The sequence below is a fragment of the Balaenoptera physalus genome, assembly GCF_965194825.1.
Source record: "Balaenoptera physalus genome assembly, chromosome: 11".
NCBI lineage: Eukaryota > Metazoa > Chordata > Mammalia > Artiodactyla > Balaenopteridae > Balaenoptera > Balaenoptera physalus.
The window spans coordinates 7,421,763-7,444,869 of NC_138896.1; the positions used below are offsets into that span (position 1 = coordinate 7,421,763).

The window sequence follows — 23,107 nt, forward strand, 5'->3', positions numbered from 1 at the left end:
AGTTAAAGTAGAATAAAGTATTCTGTGCACTGTTCTATTTAAAAGGTATGAATAATATCTAGAAGGTTTGTTCACAGTCTGATACAGATCCTAAAAATTGCTAAAATGCATAGTATCTTACTCACATGGTAAAATGTATGCTTAAATAACAATAGAAAGTAAATACATTAATTTTCATACTTTCTCAATTTTTAATGTAAGAAGATTAGACTGCATTCATTTAAAACTTGGTAAACTTTTAAAAACATTAGTTCACAACTGCACTAAACGTTCCTACATATTACTAAGAAAGAGGTTGACGTGTTGTTTTTTTCACAGCCTTCATCTGAGGTAACAGCAGATATTAGTTTTCTTGACATGGTTCAGTAATTTGGGCACCTCACTCCTTTCAGATCGAGTTAAACATGCTTTTAAATAGATGGATGTGGCCTATTGATAGACCTCATTTCCTTACTAAGGACTTCAAATGAAATTAGGTACTTGCTCTCCAATGTTAAAAGGGTCTCAGATATTTTCACAAGTTCACATATTCAAAAAGAAAGCAAAGTCTGATCGTACACACCAGAGATAAAGTCTTTGAGAGGATTACCAAGTGATGGTTTATATTCTGTGACCTCTTTACTAGTAACACATGTTCAAGAGGAAATTGGGAGTGATTTCCGACTTCTCTCCTTTGTCAATTTCCTCACTCTTTTCTCTCCTTTACACATGGGCACCTTTAAGCGGTGTAAATTGCATTTTCCTCCACCCTTTTCTCAATTTAGATTCTCTCTTTCCTGATGAGATTTTATCTCTTTAGCTCATACTAAATACTCCTTCGGTTACATTTTACATCAATTCCTTCATTCATTACCTCTTGATAAGTTAGCATACTCATGTGTTATTATTTTTAATGAGTTCACATTAATGTGTGAAGTATCCGTATTGTATCCCAAAAATTAAATTAAAGAAACAAAATTTATTCCCTAGTATCTTCCTGCTTCTCACTGATATCTACTTAGTTCTGAAAAAAGAAAGCAAAATATATAGAAGTCTTAACTAAAACTACTATAGATATTCCTCATGGCTTTTTTCCTTCACATTTCCATTTAACTGATTTAATATACTCTAACTTTAAAATCAAAATGAGCAGTTTCTAGTAACACATTTATATGTGTGCTTAGTGATAAATCTATGTCTCTTAAAGGTCTTTCTTTGAAATTTTGGGAAGGTTCTTCTGTTAAATATAAGTATATGATAGAGTGTAGAAGAAAATAAGTAATACTTTGTGATCTGAACAAAGGGAGGAAAAAAACTGCCTGAAATTTGTAAGAACTGACAGTGTTTTCGATGATATTTTCCTTTTCATTACAAAGCAGCAAATGTCTTTTGATGCCGACTCGCTCAACTCGAAAGGAAATCAACGATCGAGTAACACACGCGCGCCACAGCCACAAACTCATTTCTAACCAGTGACAACCAAAACCTAGGAAGTTTCTAAAAGAATGTGATTGTTGTCAGGAGGCATCGGGTCCCCGGGGGCAGCGCCCAGCCCTGGCTGCCCTCACAGCCACGGCCGAGGGGCGCGGGCAGCGCGGCTCCAAGCCTGGTGGGCACAGACCAGCAAGAGAGTGAATTCTGCATACTGCACAGCTCAGTCAGGGCAGTCAGATTGCATCTGGGATCAACCGATTGTGCTTCATGAAACCGTCAGCCCGCATCTGTGTCTCCTGCCCGGCTGTAAACAAGGCCGGCTCCCGGGTCTTCGCCCTCCTTCACGTGCGCGGAGGACCCCGCAGTCAGACCCGCTCAGCGGCCTCAGAGCCAAAGTTCAAGTTCCTTCTTCCAGACAGCGGTTCCAGGGCGTACCGGGGAGTCATGGGAAGAAGCAACTTTGGAATGACAGACTCAGGGTCCCTTTTCAGAGATGCATACCTTAGATTCCTAGGCAGCCTGGCGTGGCATGTCTCTTCCACGAAATTAATTTAGGTGTTCCTAACATGAACCACTGTTGTTTTTTTTTTGGCCAACTAGCCCAGTACCGTTATCATGCTGGGGAGGAGGGGTGGTGGTGATTGTTTTTGTTGTTTCACTGCTCTGGGGCTTTGCTTGGATCAGCCAAAAAAAAAAAAAAAATGGCACGGATAGAAATACTGTCAATCTGGTCCACCTCCAGGAACCCAATCATGCCTGAATTGCTGCGAGGAGTGTAATGATGGTAAACAGGAACAGGTATGTTGGCTTCTGTTCTCACCCACTTCCGCCATCGTGTTGCCTTTACAATAAAGCAAAATCCGGTTTGGAAGCAACGTCATCTCAATAATAAAAGATAGGGGGTGTCATTGAAGCCGTCTTCCTTGGCAAGTGGCATAAAGGTAACATATAGTGTCCACGACATGGAATTCTCCTAGCCAGCTGGTGTGTCCCTGTTAAGACTTTCATTTATTCGGCTTGAGCTGGAACTCTTTTTGTTCGCCCAGTCTATTACTTCGTCGATTTAAGGGATAACAGCCAAAGTGAAACAGCTTGCAATTTGCACCTGTCTGCTCTAAGCATTCCATGTTAGATTATGTGGGGAGCACATTCTTCACTGCTAATGAGAATAAGACTGGGTAGGGCTGAATGCAATTTTATTGGTGGGGCTTATAGGATATTATAGTGTTTTTTCTTCTGTAAATGGTCTGATAAGGACCTCCCCATTTTCATCTTTTAGAGTTCCCAGAGCAGAAGAATAACACTCAAAAAATATAAAGTTGCATATTCTTTTTAAAAAAATTAAATGTCATTTAACTAAGAACTGAATTAATATTCAGCCTGAGTTGCTTCAGATGAGAAAGAAAACATTTCAGTGCTAAATGATTTCCAAGTTGTTGTAAGATAAAACACCTATAGAGACCTTTAATTTGTAAAACTGGCCATGAAAAAAGAAAGTAGATTAAAACTTTTTAGATATGTTTCAGAAATGGGACTAGCTTTGGAAAAAAATGTCAAGTGCTTGAAAGTAAACCAAAGTCCTCTGCTTATATTGCCTTTGAAAATTTAAGAACTGAATCGAAAATAAAACTTCAAGTGACTGACTTCCATATCATACATAGATATAGATATATTTATCTAAATCATTATCATGTGAATCACAGATTAAATTTCCAGCAAATGCAAAAATGTCAGCACATATGATTCTCTCCAACCTTTTCTAGAAGTTCTCTGCATCCCCCTTAGTTTTGATTCCTTTGAGGCATTATATCAGTGGGCTGTCATCTATTTTTCAAGAATTTAAATTAAGCTCATTGCAATGAAAGAACTTTAGTTATGGCTTATAGCATTTCCCCAAACTTTATGTATTTTTTTAAAAATCATCATAATAATGTTTGAATAATTTGGCAAAACATCCTTCAAGATGATCCAAAATTTAGTAAATTATGTTTACATATCTTCTGTTAATCAAAGGGCCCATGCTACATTTGGATTCCACAAATTTCTCACATTGGCACTTCCTGTTGAAATAATCATGACGGGTTAAATGAAGTTGTGGTGGTCACAGACGTGGTCTCGCTGGTAATTACTCTAGTTTAATATGATTGTTGGCCTGAACCTCGCCTGACAGAGAACCTTCCAACTTGTCAGCGATGGACCCTTTCAGCACAGCTTCAGGAGCTCCGCCAGCCACTGCCGAGTCTGGTTAGGTCAAAGGGTTGAGCCATGTGTAATTCAGAACAGAGGAGGTCCCACGGTCACTCCACAAAAACAATAACACTACTTATTTCACTCTAGCCCTTGCCCAAAACTCACAGGCCTCACAGTTTCAGCGCAGTCAATCTAATTCTGCCCCTGGGCGATAAGCCACATGAAAATATGTGGTGCTGTGTTTATAAATCTAATCACAACTAGAACAGTGGGTAGGCACAGTGAAGCCCTACTGTGGGTTATGGGAATCCTTGGAAATTCTGAAGGCACTTTTGTTTAACTTCTAGAGACTCTTTTGCTATTACATTGTCTGCTACACTCGTTAATCATCCTCTTTATTCGTAAGTGCTGCAAAAGAGACTACATTTCTGCTCACTTCTGTACTTTCCCTCCACAGATAATATTATGAAAAATAAAGCTTAAAAGGCTGCTTTTAAAGAAAACAATAAAAATCAAAGAAGGGGTTACTGTTTTATCAATCTTACCTGTCTATCCATGTTCTCGGCTCCTTGCCCTTGGCAATGCACAGATTTAAGTCAAGTTCCTCTAAAAAAGAAAAATGTTTGAAAACTAGAATAAATTGGTCCCATTTTAAGACATATTAAGCAATTTGGAGTAGGAGAGATAGAGCTATGATGCTTCTTAATGGTCCCCCAAAATCTCAGTATAAAGTCAATAGGATTTGATTTGGTGCCTTTTTTAAAAATGTTTTAAATTTTATTGAAGTATAGTTGATTTACAACGTCATGCTAGTTTCCAGTGTACAGCATAGTGATTCAGTTATACATATACATATTCTTTTTCAGATTCTTTTCTCCTATAGGTTATTACAGAATATTGAGTAGAGTTCGCCATGCTGTACAGATGGTAACGTGTTTGCATTATTGTTGTTCTTGTTTGCTTAGCCAGACTCCTAATAAACTGAGAGCTGGCAAATATTCACAAGATGCTTTACAAAAGTAATCTGTAGGAAAAATTCAAACTTCATCTCGACAGCCTATACTTCCTGTTTTTATGCCTAAAATGTGGCCAGTACAGACTGCACTGAAGTTTATGACGAAAACTTGCTGTCACATGCTCTTGGTAGCTTTTATATGTCTCTTTTTAAAAATTAGAATCTGGTTATGCGACTGTCATAGTAGATAATATCTGATAAAGTCAATGATAGATATGTGTACGTAGGTACCAAGCAGATTAAATCCTGAGAACATTATCCAGCAAAGATATGGAACACACACACTTCACAAAAGGAAATGTGTTTGTAGCACTCATAAAACTCCTAGAGTCACGCAATAAATTATCAAATTCAATCTGTAAGCTATTCCATTGGATATTATTTCAATCGATAAAAATACTACACTAGAATACAATCCGGGGCCAGATGATTATAATAAATGGGAAATGAGTGATAGCCCCAGCATGTATTAGATTACTGTAAATAGTCACCAATAGAGCCTTTTAAACTTGGAATTTGCCCTTTTGAAATGGTTATCAGTATTTGGCAGTAAAACAAAGTACATCATGTATGAATGATATATATGACATATTATTTTTTTATTCAGAGCTCTCAGTCATAGTTTTAAAAAGTCACTCCACAAAGGGCAAGTGAGCTCTTACGTGGCAATCATTGTTGCAAAAGGAAAGATTTTAGTCCTTTTAGTGTTAATTTTAAAACTCGTTTTTATGTAAGAGAGACATGAAAGATGCAAAGGGTATATCGATTACTTCCTAAAATAAAGGAAATACGTGTAAAATTATTTAAAAGAAAAAACTGACATCAAAATGAGAACATTTTAGTCAAGTAACAGAAATTGAAGTTCGACTTGCTTGTTTGTTCCATGGCACAGTGACTGAAGAGGAATTCAAAAACATCTATTACTGGGAATGAACGTGAAGTGGAAATCTGTTTTCTTTTGTTTCCTTGAATTTGGTATCAATCTAACAGTTAATATTTGTCTTTAAAATGTTTGTAATTTGTAAAGTTGGTCATGTTTTTCTCATCATAAATTTATTTGGAGACATAGAATTCAAAACATGAGAGCCAGGAAGCACAGGTTGGCTCTATTCACATCAATATAGTGCTCAGGAGACTTCCAAATGAGGCAGACCACTTCTCTCCCTTCACAGAAAGCTGCATTTTAAACATCTTTCTGCACCAATATTCAGAATGCAATACTGGTACAGTAAGACTGAGTACAGTTGTGAAATAAGATCAAGATCCCTTCATTTTCTCATAGAAAGCATGTAGTTGAATCTAGAAAATACTTTGATAGAACCAAGTGGTGTATCATTTTAAAAGCAGGTATCACTGGAGAAGTAAAACCGAGTATTCCTCGGTCTCATGAGTAAAAGGTATGGCAGAAGTTCCCTCCCTGCTTGGAATCTCTGGGAGCTTAGATCAAGTACCATTTGCAATAAGGAATGTCACTCTCCAAGGCTCCATGAGCTGGAATTTGGGGTTTGTAGTCCTATGCCTTACAACTGAGAGACAGCCTGCCAAACAGAGGTAATAAAGAATAATCGATGGGGCTTCCTTTGGTGGCGCAGTGGTTGAGAATCTGCCTGCCAATGCGGGGGACACGGGTTCGAGCCCTGGTCTGGGAGGATCCCACGTGCCGCAGAGCAACTGGGCCCGTGAGCCACAATTGCTGAGCCTGCGCGTCTGGAGCCTGTGCTCTGCAACAAGAGAGGCCGCGATAGTGAGAGGCCCACGCACTGCGATGAAGAGTGGCCCCCACTTGCCGCAGCTGGAGAGAGCCCTCGCACAGAAACGAAGACCCAACGCAGCCAAAAATAAATAAATAAATAAAATTAAAAAAAAAAAAAGAGTCAATTTGTATTTGTAACCTAAAAAAAAAAAAAAAAAAAAAGAATAATCGATGAAAATGGGGTGTTAAAGTCCCCTACTATGATTGTGTTACTGTCGATTTCCCCTTTTATGGCTGTTAGCATTTGCCTTATGTACTGAGGTGCTCCTATGTTGGGTGCATAAATATTTACAATTGTCATATCTTCTTCTTGGATTGATCCCTTGATCATTATGTAGTGTCCTTCCTTGTCTCTTGTAATAGTCTTTATTTTAAAATCTATTTTGTCTGATATGAGAATTGCTACGCCAGCGTTCTTTTGATTTACATTTGCATGGAATATCTTTTTCCATCCCCTCACTTTCAGTCTGTATGTGTCCCTAGGTCTGAAGTGGGTCTCTTGTAGACAGCATATATACAGGTCTTGTTTTTGTATCCATTCAGCCAGTCTATGTCTTTTGGTTGGAGCATTTAATCCATTTACATTTAAGGTAATTATCAATATGTATGTTCCTATTACCATTTTCTTAATTGTTTTGGGTTTGTTATTGTAGATCTTTTCCTTCCCTTGTGTTTCCTGCCTAGAGAAGTTCCTTTAGCATTTGTTGTAAAGCTGGTTTGGTGGTGCTGAATTCTCTTAGCTTTTGCTTGTCTGTAAAGGTTTTAATTTCTCCATCAAATCTGAATGAGATCCTTGCTGGGTCGAGTAATCTTGGTTGTAGGTTTTTCCCTTTCATCACTTTAAATATGTCCTGCCACTCCCTTCTGGCTCTCAGAGTTTCTGCTGAAAGATCAGCTGTTAACCTTATGGGGATTCCCTTGTGTGTTTTTTGTTGTTTTTCCCTTGCTGCTTTTAATATTTTTTCTTTGTATTTAATTTTTGATGGTTTGCACAACAAATGAAACCATAAACAAGATGAAAAGACAACCCTCAGAATGGGAGAAAATATTTGCAAATGAAGCAACTGACAAAGGATTAACCTCCAAAATTTACAAGCAGCTCATACAACTCAATATCAAAAAAACAAACAACCCAATCCAAAAATGGGCAGAAGACCTAAATAGACATTTCTCCAAAGAAGATATACAGATAGCCAACAGGCACATGAAAGAATGTTCAACATCACTAATCATTAGAGAAATGCAAATCAAAACTACAATGAGGTATCACCTCACACCAGTCAGAATGACCATCATCAAAAAATCTACAAACAATAAATGCTGGAGAGGGTGTGGAGAAAAGGGAACCCTCTTGCACTGTTGGTGGGAATGTAAATTGATACAGCCACTATGGAGAACAGTATGGAGGTTCCTTAAAAAACTAAAAATAGAACTACCATATGACCCAGCAATCCCACTACTGGGCATATAACCTGAGAAAACCGTTAATTCAAAAAGAGTCATGTATCACAATGTTCATTGCAGCTCTATTTACAATAGCCAGGACATGGAAGCAACCTAAGTGTCCATTGACAGATGAATGGATAAAGAAGATGTGGCACATAGATACAATGGAATATTACTCAACCATAAAAAGAAATGAAATTGAGTTATTTGTAGGGAGGTGGATGGACCTAGAGTCTGTCATACAGAGTGAAGTAAGTCAGAAAGAGAAAAACAAATACCGTATGCTAACACATATATATGGAATCTAAATTTTTTTAAAAACTGGTTCTGAAGAACCTAGAGGCAGGACAGGAATAAAGACGCAGATGTAGAGAATGGACTTGAGGATGTGGGGAAGGGGACGGGTAAGCTGGGACGAAGTGAGAGAGTGGCATGGACATATATGTGCTACCAAATGTAAAATAGATAGCTGGTGGGAAGCAGCTGCATAGCCCAGGGAGATCAGCTTGGTGCTTTGTGACCACCTAGAGGGGTGGGATAGGGAGGGTGGGAGGGAGACGCAAGAGAGAGGAGATATGAGGATATAGGTATAGGTATAGCTGATTCACTTTGTTATAAAGCAGAAACTAGCACACCATTGTAAAGCAATTATACTCCAATAAAGATGTTAAAAAAAAAAAAAAGAATAATCGAGCCACCGTGAGCTGTAGAAGAATCAGAGAGCATGTGACCTGGCTGTAAGGCATAAAGAGACGTGGGCAATGTATTGGTTCTGGCCTAAACATTGATACCTGAATGTGTGTTCCCAGTGTAATTCCTGGGAATTTAATTTGAAGGCCTCCAAAGTAGGAAAGAACTGTTAAAAAGTAAAATATGACCCAATTACTAAAAGTTGCGACAAGTAGATGGAGAAAATAGGTGTGAGGCCAGTGCCAGAGGCCAGATCGGTGAGAAGGATACACGGACGGCAGAGTGAACGCTGAGGAGCGGGCAGGATTAGGAGTCAAATAGGAAAAGATGGATGGAGAAGAACTACGAGAACAGAGGGGCGATGAAAATGAGAATGATAAGTTCAGACAACAATGGGTAGAATCTGTCAGCAAATCATAATTTCAATAAATTAGTGCTTTATGAAAAGCCACCACACCCCCTAAAGACCTATCACTTGTATAACTCGCAAAAGATGGAGCCCATCAGAAAACTGATATATTTGCCAAACTATCTGTATGACCTATATTGTCAAGAAAGTCCAAAGTAGCGTTCTTTTCATTAGAAAAGAAAAAAGAAAGAAAAGAAAAATAGCAGTTATAAACGCTATCAATTTATCAAGCCAAACCTTGTTTTTGGCTTTTCAGGAACACTTGACTTAATGAACTCATGAGCACGATTATGGAATTTTCACTCTGGCTACAAATTTGGACCACGGAGTAGCATGTTTGTTGAAATTCAAGCAGCCTACAGTAGGAATCACGTTTTAAAAGCTGGCCTCAAACTTGCAAGCAGGTTGATAACTGCAATATAACCTGTTTGCAAGTAACCCGTTGACCATATCCTGTCGGGCCCAGGTTAATAATCATTAAAAAGCTAATTTGTACAGTCACTTTTTTTTTTTTGGTTTGTTTTAAGGCTGATCTTAAAATGGCTTTCACTGAAATTGTTGACCTTGTATTGCAAATTAAATCCTGGCATTGCCAAATCTCTGACAACTGGTTCATTGCTTCCAGAGAAGGGAATTAGCACGGCTACAGCTGTCATTCCATTGCATTTTTCTTCTCAAGCAGACCAGCAAGGGCAAAAATGGTGTTAGACAGAGGTCGCAAGCCAGATTCTGTCTGCAAACATGTTTTGTTTGACCTCCACAGTAATTTAAAACATATTGAGCCAATATTTAAAAATAAGAAAATTGCAGTCAAAATCCGACTTCTGGCTTCTCTTGGAAAATTTAAAAATTCGGCAACATCGATGGTGCGTGGTGGCAGCATGCTTTTTAGGCAGTGTTAGTAATGTCTAGGGTCCCCCCTCTCCCTGTTGCAGACCACAAACCAAAATGTAAGCTCCATAAAGGCAAGTCTTGCTGACTTCATTGCTGCATCCTCAGAGCCTAGAACAGAGCCTGGCAAGTGGTGGGTGCTTGGCAAATATTTAATGTTGAAGGAAATGATCTCAGGAGCAGGCAGGTAACTTTAATGGGTGACTTTTTAAAACAGTAGACAGTGCCCAGGAACTGTCACAACATGCCTCAATCTAAAAAAAAAAAAAAAATTTGCAGGTCAAATAAATTCTGCCAGTCCTCAGGCAGAGAGAGACACAGAGTACCCACATATCATTCTGCTTGCTCTGCTGTTTTTCTTATAAAGAAATATTTCTCTGTATCCCTGCTACTCTCAAAAGTAAAGCCACAAGTGTCAAGGAAAATGATAGTGATCACAGACCCAGCACACTTCACTCATTTATATTTCTTGCCTGGCCTCTACAGACATCTGAATTTGACACCTCTGGGAGAGACATGAGAGTAAGCTGACACCCATAATAACAAACTGGTCTACTAGTACTCCTCTCTCATTCTGCCCAGTAGTTTTCTGTACTACAATCTAAATCTATATTAGAGCATAAATAAAAAGGGGAATATAAAACATACCTTGGAAAGTCACTAGTTAAACCTAACACACTATCACTTAAATAAAGAGCCAGAATAACACTGTGGAATAAACTTGTGTTTACAGCTAGAAAGACACTGGTGCAAATCTCTTGCACATGCGGAAGTTGCTTAACCTCTAAAAGTCTCCAATTTCTCTGCATAATAGTTGAGAAAATTTAAAAATTATATATGCCAGACTTCCGGCTTCCACTTAAGGTATAGAAAGCTGGAAAGGGTGTTGTTGCCAAACATAAAGCAAAAAAAAAAAAAATCCTGAATGTCTGCAAATTTACAACTCTTATGAAACCCACCAGGGAGCTGACGTCACAGCGCAACCAACTAATCCAAAATCTAAGGAAAGAGCAATGTTTCTAAGGAGCAACATGCTGCAAGCACTTGCTTACTGGAGCGGACATGAAACCCCTTAGAAGCCAGTAAGGAGAATTCAGCTAAAAATTTTTAACAGATTTCTGAAATTGTTAACCAGGTCTGAATGTGACCTAGTGTGAGAATATAGAACTTGTGGGATCTTCAGACACAAGGGTAATTCACAAATATTCACAGGCTCTTCTCCATGGACCTCCTGGGTTCTCAGGAGAAAACTGGGCGCAAGGTGAGAGTTCAGAGCAGTGGTTCTAATTAGGGGGCAATTATACCTCCAAGAGGATATTTGGCAATGTCTGGAGACATTTTTTATTTCCATACCTGGAAGGATGCTACTCGTGGCCAGTAGTTAGGGGCCAGGAACACTGCTAAACATTTTGCAATACACAGAATAACTCCCTACAACAAAGAACTATCCAATCCAAAATGTCAATAAAGCTGCTGTTGAGAATCAGAGAAAACCTCTCTTGTGATGGAACAGAGCCACTGTAGAAAAATGCAAAGGCCCACCTGGATACTCCACCTTTATCTCCCTTCAGGAACAAAAGCCTTCATTTTCTGGAGAATGTTAGCAAACTCTGTTGCACCCAGCCAAGGTTAAGACCCATTGCAGCTGAGAGAAGAGAACACAAAAATACCCTCTAGCCCTGGAGTAGGGGCAAGGAAACATCCTGGACCAAACTCTTAAAAGTCTCCTACCTAAGAAAGAGGGGCAGGATCTGAGATGACCCCATTCTTGGGGCACAGAGACACAGCTCCTTCCCGAGAAGAATACCTGCTCAGCTTACCACGAGGCTACCAGGCACTGAGCAGCAAGTAACGTCAGTGTACAGCTGGGAGAGGGGAGACTATGGAGACCGATGCTCCCTCAAGTACAGTCACAATGGAAAAACTTAAACTTGAGGTTTGAGCAAACATGGAGGAATCTTCTCTGAAAACCAGCCATCATTCTAAGCACAGGTTAAGACCAAGACAGGGGTTAAGTCTGTGGTACACTGACGATAACCCTAATCCTAACCAAACCCAGCTCAAGTACTCACGAGGCGGACCAACCTCCCACATGGAAAGGCTAACAAAATAAAAGATATGCCATTTCTGGGCATGAATAATATCTACTTCAGTCTCTACTGTTCTACCCTAGATAACCAGCTTTCAAACACTGTTAGGTGACAAGTGAAAAAGCAAGGAAAACGAAAACAAAACACCCTGCCAAGAAGACAAAGCAATCAACAGAAGCCGACTTGGATCTGACCCAGATGTCAGAACTACCAGAGAGAGAATTTTAAATAATATAACTAGATAAAGTGACGTACATCATCAAGATGGCAACATAGGTGATTCCTGACTTCAGTTCCCCTTCACAAGAAGATAGCAACTATCCATGGACCAGACACCATCGTGAAAATCCCAAAACCCAGAGGGTGAGGCTGAAATATACCCCTGGACAACAGAGATCCAGAAGGACGGCATTGCAAAGACAAGAGGAGCGGTTTCACTGACTGCATCAACCCTCCCCCAGGCCAACACAATGCTTAACCGAGGGCTCCCCTGGGCCTACAGTTTCCCCAGTATGATCAAGAGAACCCAAGGTGGATATTCAGCTTCCCCAGCATTGAAGGGTGTTTCCTGGGAGACTCACTTGGGTCTAACTTCATGGGAATCACTGGGGGAACCTTTGGAGCTCAGCCACTGGGGATCAAATAGAGATGGAGAAGGTGTCAGAGCTTATAGCAACCACTGCTCAGATCTTGTTGATCTTGTTGACACCAGGTTCCTGCTCACCACAGTGTCCAAGAAGAGATCCCAGCTAGTAGCTCTGCCCATCTTCAGAGCCAAACTGGTGGCCCCATGCGGGCAGAAAGCTCAGTTGACAGTTCTGTCTGTTCGAATCCCAAGCCAAAGAGCTAAGTGTCCATGGAGCACATCCTATGGCCCACCAAGCAAGGGTAAAAACTTGCAGTCCCACCCAACTGCCGAGCATAACCTCCAGTCCTGCCCCATCAGGAAGCATGGCCACAGATGCCCAGTAGGTGCAGAGCACATCCTATAGCCTATATTGGGCAGCGACCCAAGCCAGCAGCCTTGCCCAATTGTTGACCCCGACGCTGCATAATCACAGAGCCTGAATAGTGACCTGGAGCAGCCTCAGAGCCCAGTCTACAGTAATGCTCGGCTTCAGAGTCCAGCATACAACCCCACTCAGCAGTGGAGCCCAGCATATGGCCCTGCTTGATTGCTGAACACAGAATGTGGCTTTGCCCAGGCATGGAGTCACAGAGCATACAGCCTGCGATCCCACCCAACCCGGGATTACAGACAGCAACTTTGTCTAACTGTAGAGCATGGTTTCCAAGCCAACTCAACTGTGGGTACAGCTGGAGGCCCCACCTGACCAGAGAGCCAGATTAGCAATCACCCCCAACAGCAAACCACAACCAATGACCTACTGGATTGCATGAAAGTCATATATCTGATAAGGGGTTAATATCCAAATTATATAAGGAGCTCATGTAACTCAATAGTGAAAAAAATATCAATTAAAATATGAGAAAAGGACCTGAATATACGTTTTTCTAAAGAAGACATATAAATGACCAACAGGTACATGAAAGGGAGATCAACATCACCAATCATCAGGTAACTGCAAATCAAAACCACAGTGAGGTATCACCTCACACCTGTTTGATAAGCTGTTATCAAAAAGACAAGTGATAACAAGTGCTGGTGAGGACGTGGAGAAAAAGGAAACCTTGTACACTGTTGGTGGGAATGTAAATTGGTGCAGCCCCTATGGGAAACAGTATGGAGGGTCCTCAAAAAATTAAAATAGAACTACCATATGATCCAGCCATCCCACATCTGGGTATATATCTGAAGGAAACTAAATCACTATGTCAAAGAAGCATCTGCAACCCCATATTTACTGCAACATTATTTACAATAGCTAAGACATCTAAACAACCTAAATGTCCATCAATAGATGAAGGGACAAAGAAGATGTGGCTTATATATGCAATGGAATATTATTCAACCATAAAAAGGAAGGAAATTTAGACAGAGGCAAATAATGTATGATCTCATTTATATGTGGAATCTGAAAAAAAAAAAACAAACAAAAAAACCCCACAGAAACAGAAAGTAGATTTGTCACTGCTGGGATGGAAGTATGGATGTTGGGGAAATGGGTGAAGGTGGTCAAAGTGTATAAACTTCCAGTTCTAAAATAAATAAGTTATGTGATCTAACTTATAGCATGGTAAATATAGTTAACAGTACTGTATTTTTTACTTGAAACTTAAGTGAGTAGATTTCAAAAGTTCTCATTACCAAAAAAAGGTAAGTATGTGAAGTGATGGATGTGTTAACTAACCTTTTTGTGGTAATCATTTTGCAAAATCTGTGTATATCAAACCATCATTCTGTACACCTTAAAATTACATGGTGTTATATGTCAATTATATCTCAATAAAGATGGAAGAAAACATGTAATTAATGTGTTAAAAGCTCTAATATAAAAGGTAGGCAGCATAATGAATATATGAGGAATTTCAGCAGAGAGATAGAATAATAAAGAATCAGATGGTAATGTAGAAATGAACAATATGGTAAGAGAAATGCAGAATGCCATCAGCAGACTTATTAGTAGTCTCAGTACAGCTGAGAATAAAATCAGTTGAACTCAATCTATCAGCAACAGAAATTACCCAAATTAAAACAGAAAGATAAAAAGACAGCAAAAAAACAAAACAAAACAAAATAGAGCAGAGTATCCAAAAGTAGTAGGAAAATTCCAAATGGACTAACACACCTGTAATTTTGAATATAGAAAAAAAAGATAGGCAAAAAAATCATCAGGGGCTTCCTTGGTGGCGCAGTGGTTGAGAGTCTGCCTGCCAATGCAGGGGACACGGGTTCGAGCCCTGGTCTGGGAGGATCCCACATGCCGCGGAGCAACTGGGCCCGTGAGCCACAATTACTGAGCCTGCGCGTCTGGAGCCTGTGCTCCGCAACAAGAGAGGCCGCGATAGTGAGAGGCCCGCGCACCGCGATGAAGAGTGGCCCCCACTTGCCGCAACTGGAGAAAGCCCTCGCACAGAAACGAAGACCCAACGCAGCCAAAAATAAATAAAATAAATAAATAAAAAAAGAGTCAATTTGTATTTGAAAAAAAAATAAAATCATCAAAGGAATAATGACTAAAAGTTTCCTCAAATTAATGACAGACACCAAAGCAGAGGTCAAGGGAGTTCAGAAAACACCAAGTAGGATAAAACACACCCATGTATACACATCATATACAAACCATTGAAAACCAACAGCAAAGAAGAAATCTTGAAGCTAATCAGAGAAAACAGGCATATCACACATAGAGGAACAAAGTTAAGAATTATAGTAGACTTCTCATCAGAAACTCTGCAAGCCAGAAGAGTGTGGACAGACACCTTTAAAGTGCAGAAAGAAAAACAACACTAAGTTTAAAAATTCTATACCCAAGGAAAATATCTTTCAAAAATGATGGTGAGGGATATGGATATGGCAGAATGAAGAGATGGTCAAATCCTAGCCCCCAAGAAACAATCTAAAATTGGAAGGGGGAAAGATCCGAAACAATAAATTCAGCCTCTGGAAAAAGACCAGAGGCAAACAACAGATGGAGAAACATGCATTTGTGGAAAACTGCAGAAATGAAGGAAAGTACTGTGGGTACACCCTTGACCAAGGTTGCTCCAGTATCTGCAGTGCCCCCTCACACCACTCCAGCTGGGCCAATGTAGTAGTGCTTCCAAGGAAGGACTGGCAATAAAAACCAGCAGTTTCACTGTTGTGGAAGGGGATTTTGGTGCGGAGGACAGAAAACGCATACTCAGTTACACCGTGAGTGAGAGTAGCAAAATCAGTGGAAAACAAGTGATGACAGCCCATGGCTCTATTACCCTGAGTTGCAGTCCCACTTGGGGTGAACAGTAGACCATTCAACTCATCCGAAATTTGACAAGGAGATCCTGGAGTTGAGAGAGCCAAAGAAGGGCTAAATGGGTACTCCACAGATCCCTGTTGACCGTGCACGTGTGCAGGGAAGACTCAAGAATATCCAAGCTCTCTGCACATCCCCAGTTGACTTGGATGCTGTGCAGATCTGCAGGAAAGACCCGGGATGACCTGGCAGAAAGTAAGTCCGTGAATTTTTGAAAACTGAATTTTAAACATGTTCCCAGCCCCACACCCAGATCCATCAGCAGAGGAGGGAGATCTTACAGACTCAAGGTGTCTGTGGACCGTCATTGGTTGACCACCGTGCTATGCAGACACGGAGGAGCCTCTATAAAGCCAAGCTGAAACTGTTTATTAAAGTTTTTAAAAAACTGAGCAGAGACAGAAGCAGCCACACATCACAGGGAAGACACATTCAACAGATTAAGTTCAGAAACATTACTAAAAACAAAATAAATTCAAACAAGCCAAACAGCGAAAACAAAATAATAAAACAGCAGCAATAGTCATCCTCAAGGCAAAAACTCAAAATCATATTTGTGACACCATATTATCTAAGATTCAGGTTTTCAACAAAAATTTATAGGACAGTGAAGAAATAGAGAAGTGTGACCTATATTCAGGAAAATAAGCTGTCAACAAAAATTAACTCTGAGTGGGTAAGGAAGTTGTATTCAGTAGACAAAGACTTCAAAGCATTTTTTATAAAATGTTCAAAGAATTCAAAGAAACCATGGTTAAAAGATTAAAGGAAAATGTATTAACAGACTCAAATATAAGAAATCTTAAAAAATAAAAAAGAAACTATAAAAACGGTCAGATGGAAATTCCAGAATTGAAAGACATAATGATTACAATGAAAAATTCACTAGATGGGTTCAACAACTCATGAAATGAGATATTAAAGAAGGAATTAAGAATATTAAAGATAGATCCATAGAAATTATCCAATTTGAAGAAGAGAAAGGAAAAATGTGGAGAAAAATGAACAGAGCTTCAGAGACCTATGAGATATCAAGCATAAGCAACATACATGTAATGAGAGTCCTAGGAAGAGATAAGAAATATAAAGGGGTAGAGAAAATATCTGAAAAAATAATGACCTAACAGCAGAGCATCAAAATCTATGAAATGAGACTGACAGCGAAAGAAGAAATAATTCAACAACATAATCGGACACTCTCAATAACTGATAGGACTAGAAAGAAAATCAAAGAGGATATAGAAGAACGCCTCTACTAACCAACTTGACTTACCTGAGTTTTATGAGAACATCTAACCAACAACAGGAGAATAAACATCTTTTAAGTGCACGTGGAACAGTCTCTAGGAGATACCATATGCTAGGCCATAAAATAAGTATCAAAAAGTTAAAGAATTAAAGTAATTCAAAGTATGTTCTCCGATATCAAATGAATTAAATTAGAAATCAAAAACAACAAAAATTGAAAATCCGTAAATATTTGAAAATGAAACAACCCACTCTAAATAATTCAAGGTTCAAAGAAGAAACTGCAAGTGAACTTAAAAAATAATTTTAACTGAACTAAAATGAAAACACAAGATATCCAAAAAATGGGATGCAGCAAACAGGGTTTAAAGAGAAATTTATAGCTTAAAATAGCTGCATTATAAAAGGAAGTTTTAAATCATTAATCTACATTTTCATTTTAATGAACTAAAAAAAGAGTAACAAATTAAATTCAGAGCAAGAAAAAAAGGAAAAATTTAAATTGAAGTGAAAATCAATAAAAAAGAGAAACAATAGAGAAATTTATTGAAACCAAAAGTTGGTTCTTTTGAAAGATCAACAAAACTGATACAACTTAAACCAGACTGACCAAGAAAAAAACAGAAAAGACATAAATTATAAGAAGTAGCAATGAAAGTGGGACATCACTATAGACCCTAATCAAAGTTTAAAAGACTACAAGGGAATATTCTGAATGACCTTATACTAATAAATTAGAAAACTTAGAGAAAAAGGGCAAATATTTAGAAATTACCCAAGTTGGTTCAAGAAAAAAATAGAAATTCAATGTACTTAAAACAAGTAAAGAAGTAAAGAATTTAAATTAGTAATTTTAAATATTCCCATTAAAACAAAAAACCAGCCCAGGTCCAAATGACATCAGTGGACTGAATTTGATCAAATATTCAAATAGTATCCATTCTTCACAAACTCTTTCAGAAAATAAAAGAGGAAAGAACAGTTGCCAATTTTATTTTATGATACCAAAGCCAGGCAAAGACTCTGCAAGGAAAGAAAACTACAGATCAATCTGCAAGGAAAGAAAACTACAGACTCTGCAAGGAAAGAAAACTACAGATAAACATTTATGTTTATCAACATAAATGTGAAAATCCTTAGCAAAATATTAGTAAACCAAATTCAGCAACAAAACAAAAGAATGAACTTATATCCAGTACTGGGTTGAACAGTGTCCCTCCAAAATTCATGTCCACCTGGAACCTCAGCATGTGACCTTATTTGAAAATAAGGTGTTTGCAGATATAATTAGTTAAGATGAGGATATACTGGATCAGAGTGGGCCTTAAAGCCAATGCCGGGTATCCTTATAAGAGGGAGGAGAGAGCACACATGGAGACACAATGAAGAAGTCCATTTGACGGTTCAGGCAGAGATTGGAGTTATGCTGCCACAAGCCAAGGAACACGGGGGGTTATTGGCAACCACCAGAAACCAGAAGAGGCAAGAAAAGATTCTTCTCTAGAGGCTTTGAAGGGAGCACAGCCTTGCTGATGCCTTAATTGCAGACTTCTGAAGTAACTGAAAAATTAAATGCAGAACTGGGAGAGAATAAATGTCTGTCATGGTCTTTTGTTATGGGAGCCCAAGGAAACTAATAGGGATCCTTACCTAACACCATCCACAAAAATTAACTCAAAATGGATCATAGATCTAAATGTAAGAGCTAAAACTATAACAATTCTAGAAGAAAACATAAAAGAAAATGTTTGTGACATTGTCCTATTTACAATTAGGTATAACACCAAAAGAATGATCCATTGAAAAAATGGGAAAATTGGCCTTCAGATTAAAATTTTCTGCTCTTTAAAAGATATTTGTATTAGTTTGTCATTGTGACATAAACATCACCACAAACTCAGCAGCTTGAAACAGCATCCATTTATTACTATAGATCAAAAATCTGGCATGGCATGGCTGGGTTCTCTGCTTAGACTGAAATCAAGATGTCTGCTGGTTATATTCTCATCTGGTTTGAGGTCCTTTTTTAAGCTTATTCGCATTAATGTCAGAATTCAGTTATTTGCACCCATAGGACCAAAGTCCTGAATTCTTGCTGGCTGTCAGTTGGAAACCATTTTCAACTTCTAGAGGCAACCACATTTCTTATCATGTGGCCCTCCTGTCTGCAAGACAGCAATAGTATATCGAATCCTTCTCATAATTTGAATCTCTTTGACTTCCGCTTCTACCACCAACCAGAGAAAACTTTCTGCTTCTAAAGGGCACATGTGATTAGATTTGCCTACCTGGATTATCTCTATATCTTACCATCAACCCACTTGCGACTTTAATTATTGCAAAATCCCTTCACAGCAGTACTTATATTAGTGTTTGATTAAATATCCAGGGGACAGGAATCTTGGAGTACCTTTATACACGGGAAATTTGGACACAAAGACAGCTATGCGTAGAGGGAAGACTATGTGAAGACACAGGAGGAACGCCGTCTACAAGCCAAGGAACACCTAAAGCTACCAGAAGCTAGAAGAAAAGAGTGGAACAGATTCTCCTTGTGGTACTTCGTTATGACAGTCCTAGCAAACTAGTATGCTATGCATGATTTAAATGTATCTCATTTATACTCTTCTCCTTTCCCCTTCTCTCTGCATCACTTCAAATTATGGACGTTAATTGGATTCCACGATTGTCATACCTTCTAATGGTTACATTGAATAATATTGAACCTCTATTATTCCATAACATATAAAGAGTATCTCATCACTCCCTACTTTTATAAGATGAGCATCTTAGGGTGCACATCCCTCCTACACCTTTCTTCCAATCTTTTATCTCCAAATCTCTTCCAACTATACCTTCGCTTTTTTTCAAGAGTGGAAATGTGCATTCTGTTATAACCATAATAATTATAACATTTTTTTGCTTTGTCTACAAATTGATCCTAACAACCAAAACCTGATAAGCTTTATAATTGTGACTGTGTTAATAAAACTTATGGCAAGACTATGTTGTTCGATAAATTATTTTTCCTCTTATTACAATGTCATGACCCCTGTGCTACTCAAAGGAGACTGGATTTGGCATCAAGGTTAAATGGCCCTTTCATCTAATGTTTATGATTCTCACTTCCCCATCAATCTTCTTTTTTGTTCCTCTCTTTCTCTGAAACTTCAATTCATCAAATATTTGATTCCCTGGGTGGAATCTCTGCTTCATTTAACTATCTTTCCCATATTTTCTAAATCTTTGACAGCTTTTTTTTCTACATCCTGGAACATTTCTTTAACTTTGTCTTACAACTCTTTTATTGAGTCTTTTTTTTTTTTTTTTTAATTTCCATTTAGACTTAATTTCTAAGCATTCTTTTTGTTATCTGATTTTTTTTTTTTTTTGGCATCCTATTATTGTTTTAGGAATGCGATACCTTCTTTAATTTCTCCGAGGAGAGTTTGTTTTGATTTGTTTTGTTGTAATTTCTCCTTACAACAATCTTAATTGCCTCCATTGCTCAGGATAAGTTTTTTAGTTTGCTTTTCACGGTCTTTCCATTTCATACTGCTGTTTTTCCTCAAATATTTGATGATCCTTGGTTGACCATCTACATTTAAGTACAAGAGAATTGAAAGGCTAACAAACTCTTGTGTATGCGAGTGCAACCTCTTTTTAAGGTAGACAGCCATAACTTCAGGATAGAAAGATAAGGAGGCAGCCATTAAACTGTCCTCTTACATGTGAACATAAAGCCCCAGGATCTGTAAAACTTGTCCAAATATTCTCAGACAACTGCTTCAAAACATTTAAAGAAGAATCTCTTCAGTTTCCTCCTATTGATAAATGCCTGTCGACCATTCCAAGGATTTTAATTATGTTTTGTTTGTTGTCATATCCCCAAAAAGAACTCTGAAAAACTATGTATCCTTTAGATGACTTTGGGTTGACATACAAAATGTTTCATCATAAAGTGAACACTTGCTACAAATGTAATTTCTGGTATACTGTAAATACTGAAAATTTTAAATAACCCTGTTACATCACTTTTACAGATCTCATAAATGTATCCAATGGAATCTAAATGCAATAATATTCGATACCCTCTATTGCCCATTTTCAAAATACATGAACCTGCTCTCTTTATTGTTGATAACTTGTAACATTCCTTTTTCAACTTGGACTCCTATTTCTATTTCACTTCCCCTATGGAAATTTATTGTTATATTCTCATTTGTTATATATTTGTGCTTGAATAAACATATATTTTGTTGAACACTCTATATTCATCTGCAACAAACATATATATATAAATTGAAATTAAACTTTTTTCTGCATTCTATAATCCTAGAATCCTTTATTAACTTTTTCGTCTCAATTAAGCTATAATTAGTTCACAATTGAGCAAAAGTATAAATACAGCATATAACAACTATTGATACATAATTATCAAACAAAATGTAAAAATGCCCCTAAATAAAAGGAATGATACAGGACCCCTCCGTTCAGTTCAGCATCTTAAGCCCTGCACAACTGCAGGGGGCGCCATTCAACCCAAAGCCTGCATGAGCATCACCCTTGACGTAGTGCATCTGTACAGGTATAAGCAGCAGCCACGTGTGGGATGTTTTTGTACAATCAGCTCATTTGTTTAGAATATTACTGACATATATTTCAGCCTCAATTCGGTTGCTATTTTTCTGGATATGCACACCGAAAAACATTGTTCACATAAAGAAAGAAATGAAAATGGAAGGACTTCTGTTGCAATTCGTGGAGTCATCAAATTATTTTTAATAATCTATGAGTTGGCTCTATCTGTGCCTGAAGACTCTCTCCCCATACCCCTTTACATGCAAGAGTAAGCACTGTGTGTGAAGGAGATACAGAGGTGGCAGGGGAGAACTCTGGTTTTGTTCTCAACTTTCAAATAGACCTTGTATTTGCAATTCTGCTCTCTTCTACTGGCCAACTCCCTGGGGTGTTGCTGGATCTACTGGTTCCCTCTCCCCCAGCCACTTCCTCCAGGTGATCACTTTTTTGATCCTGCTTCATCAACCAATGCGGTTCAACTATTTTTCCTTTTCCAGAAATTCATTGTCATCTCTTATCAACAGATCCCTACCATCCTACATGCTTTTATTCGTCTTTTACTAACCTTTTAATAAAAACTCAAGAGAAATATGAGAAAAAAACATATATATATATATATATATATATATATATATATATATATATATATATATATATATCTTGAACCAAAAACTCATAGAAAGGCCGTATTATATTCACCAGCTAAACTAAGCAGGGCATTAAAATATGTCCTACCCAGGGCAGTGAAGGTCCTTTTAGTGCCTGTTCAGGGTGGCTCAGCTGTTCCTTCCACCACTAAGCCTTGCCATTTTCATCATTAAAATGAACTTTGCCTAATGGAACCCACAAAGCACTACACTAGTGACTGTGATTAAAGTCATAGGGTCGATGAATACAAGCCCATACCTGCTTTATCCTAGCAAGAATTCAGCTTTCAATTTTCCTAACACCAAACAGAAGAAAAATTCCAAACTGCATTTACAAGGTAGTACCAATAGGGAGGAAAAGATTGCCTTTAGCAAGCACAAGCCTTTAGAAAGCACACCTGTTTCTTTGTTATTGATAGTGTGATTAATTGATCCCTAGAATCTGATTGAGAACATTGGTATATAAATCTTATCACATGTACAGTTCCAGAAACATCACTGCTAGTAATGCATAGCATATTTCAACGGCCCCTGTCATGCATTTCTGGATTAGCGTCACATAGGGGCTCACATGAAACAACAAGCGCCATTTGTTTATACGGTCACACTTCTATCCTTAGTTTTACTTCAGATTCAACTTGACATGGGCTTTACGTATCAATAAACACATCGGTGTGGGTTTACATTTCTTCGTCAGGTATCCAGGAACAAGATATAGGTTAATTCACAAGTAAAGGGGAATTAATGTCATGAAAGGATATTTTTGTTACCAAAAGAAGCAAATATTATTACTTATTCAGTGGGCCCACTACCTGAA

The 23,107-nt window shown here is 38.3% G+C and overlaps 1 protein-coding gene across 1 annotated transcript in view; it reads right to left on the reverse strand.

Annotated features, from left to right (window-relative positions):
- The window catches only part of LOC309638155 (uncharacterized protein), a 343,672-nt gene that overhangs the window by 273,894 nt on the left and 46,671 nt on the right, over positions 1-23,107 (reverse strand). Inside the window, exon 2 of the mRNA XM_082413765.1 lies at positions 4,149-4,209. Within this exon, the coding sequence (XP_082269891.1) occupies positions 4,149-4,160 (12 nt within the window). The 5' untranslated portion in view covers positions 4,161-4,209. The remainder of the gene's footprint in view (positions 1-4,148; positions 4,210-23,107) is intronic.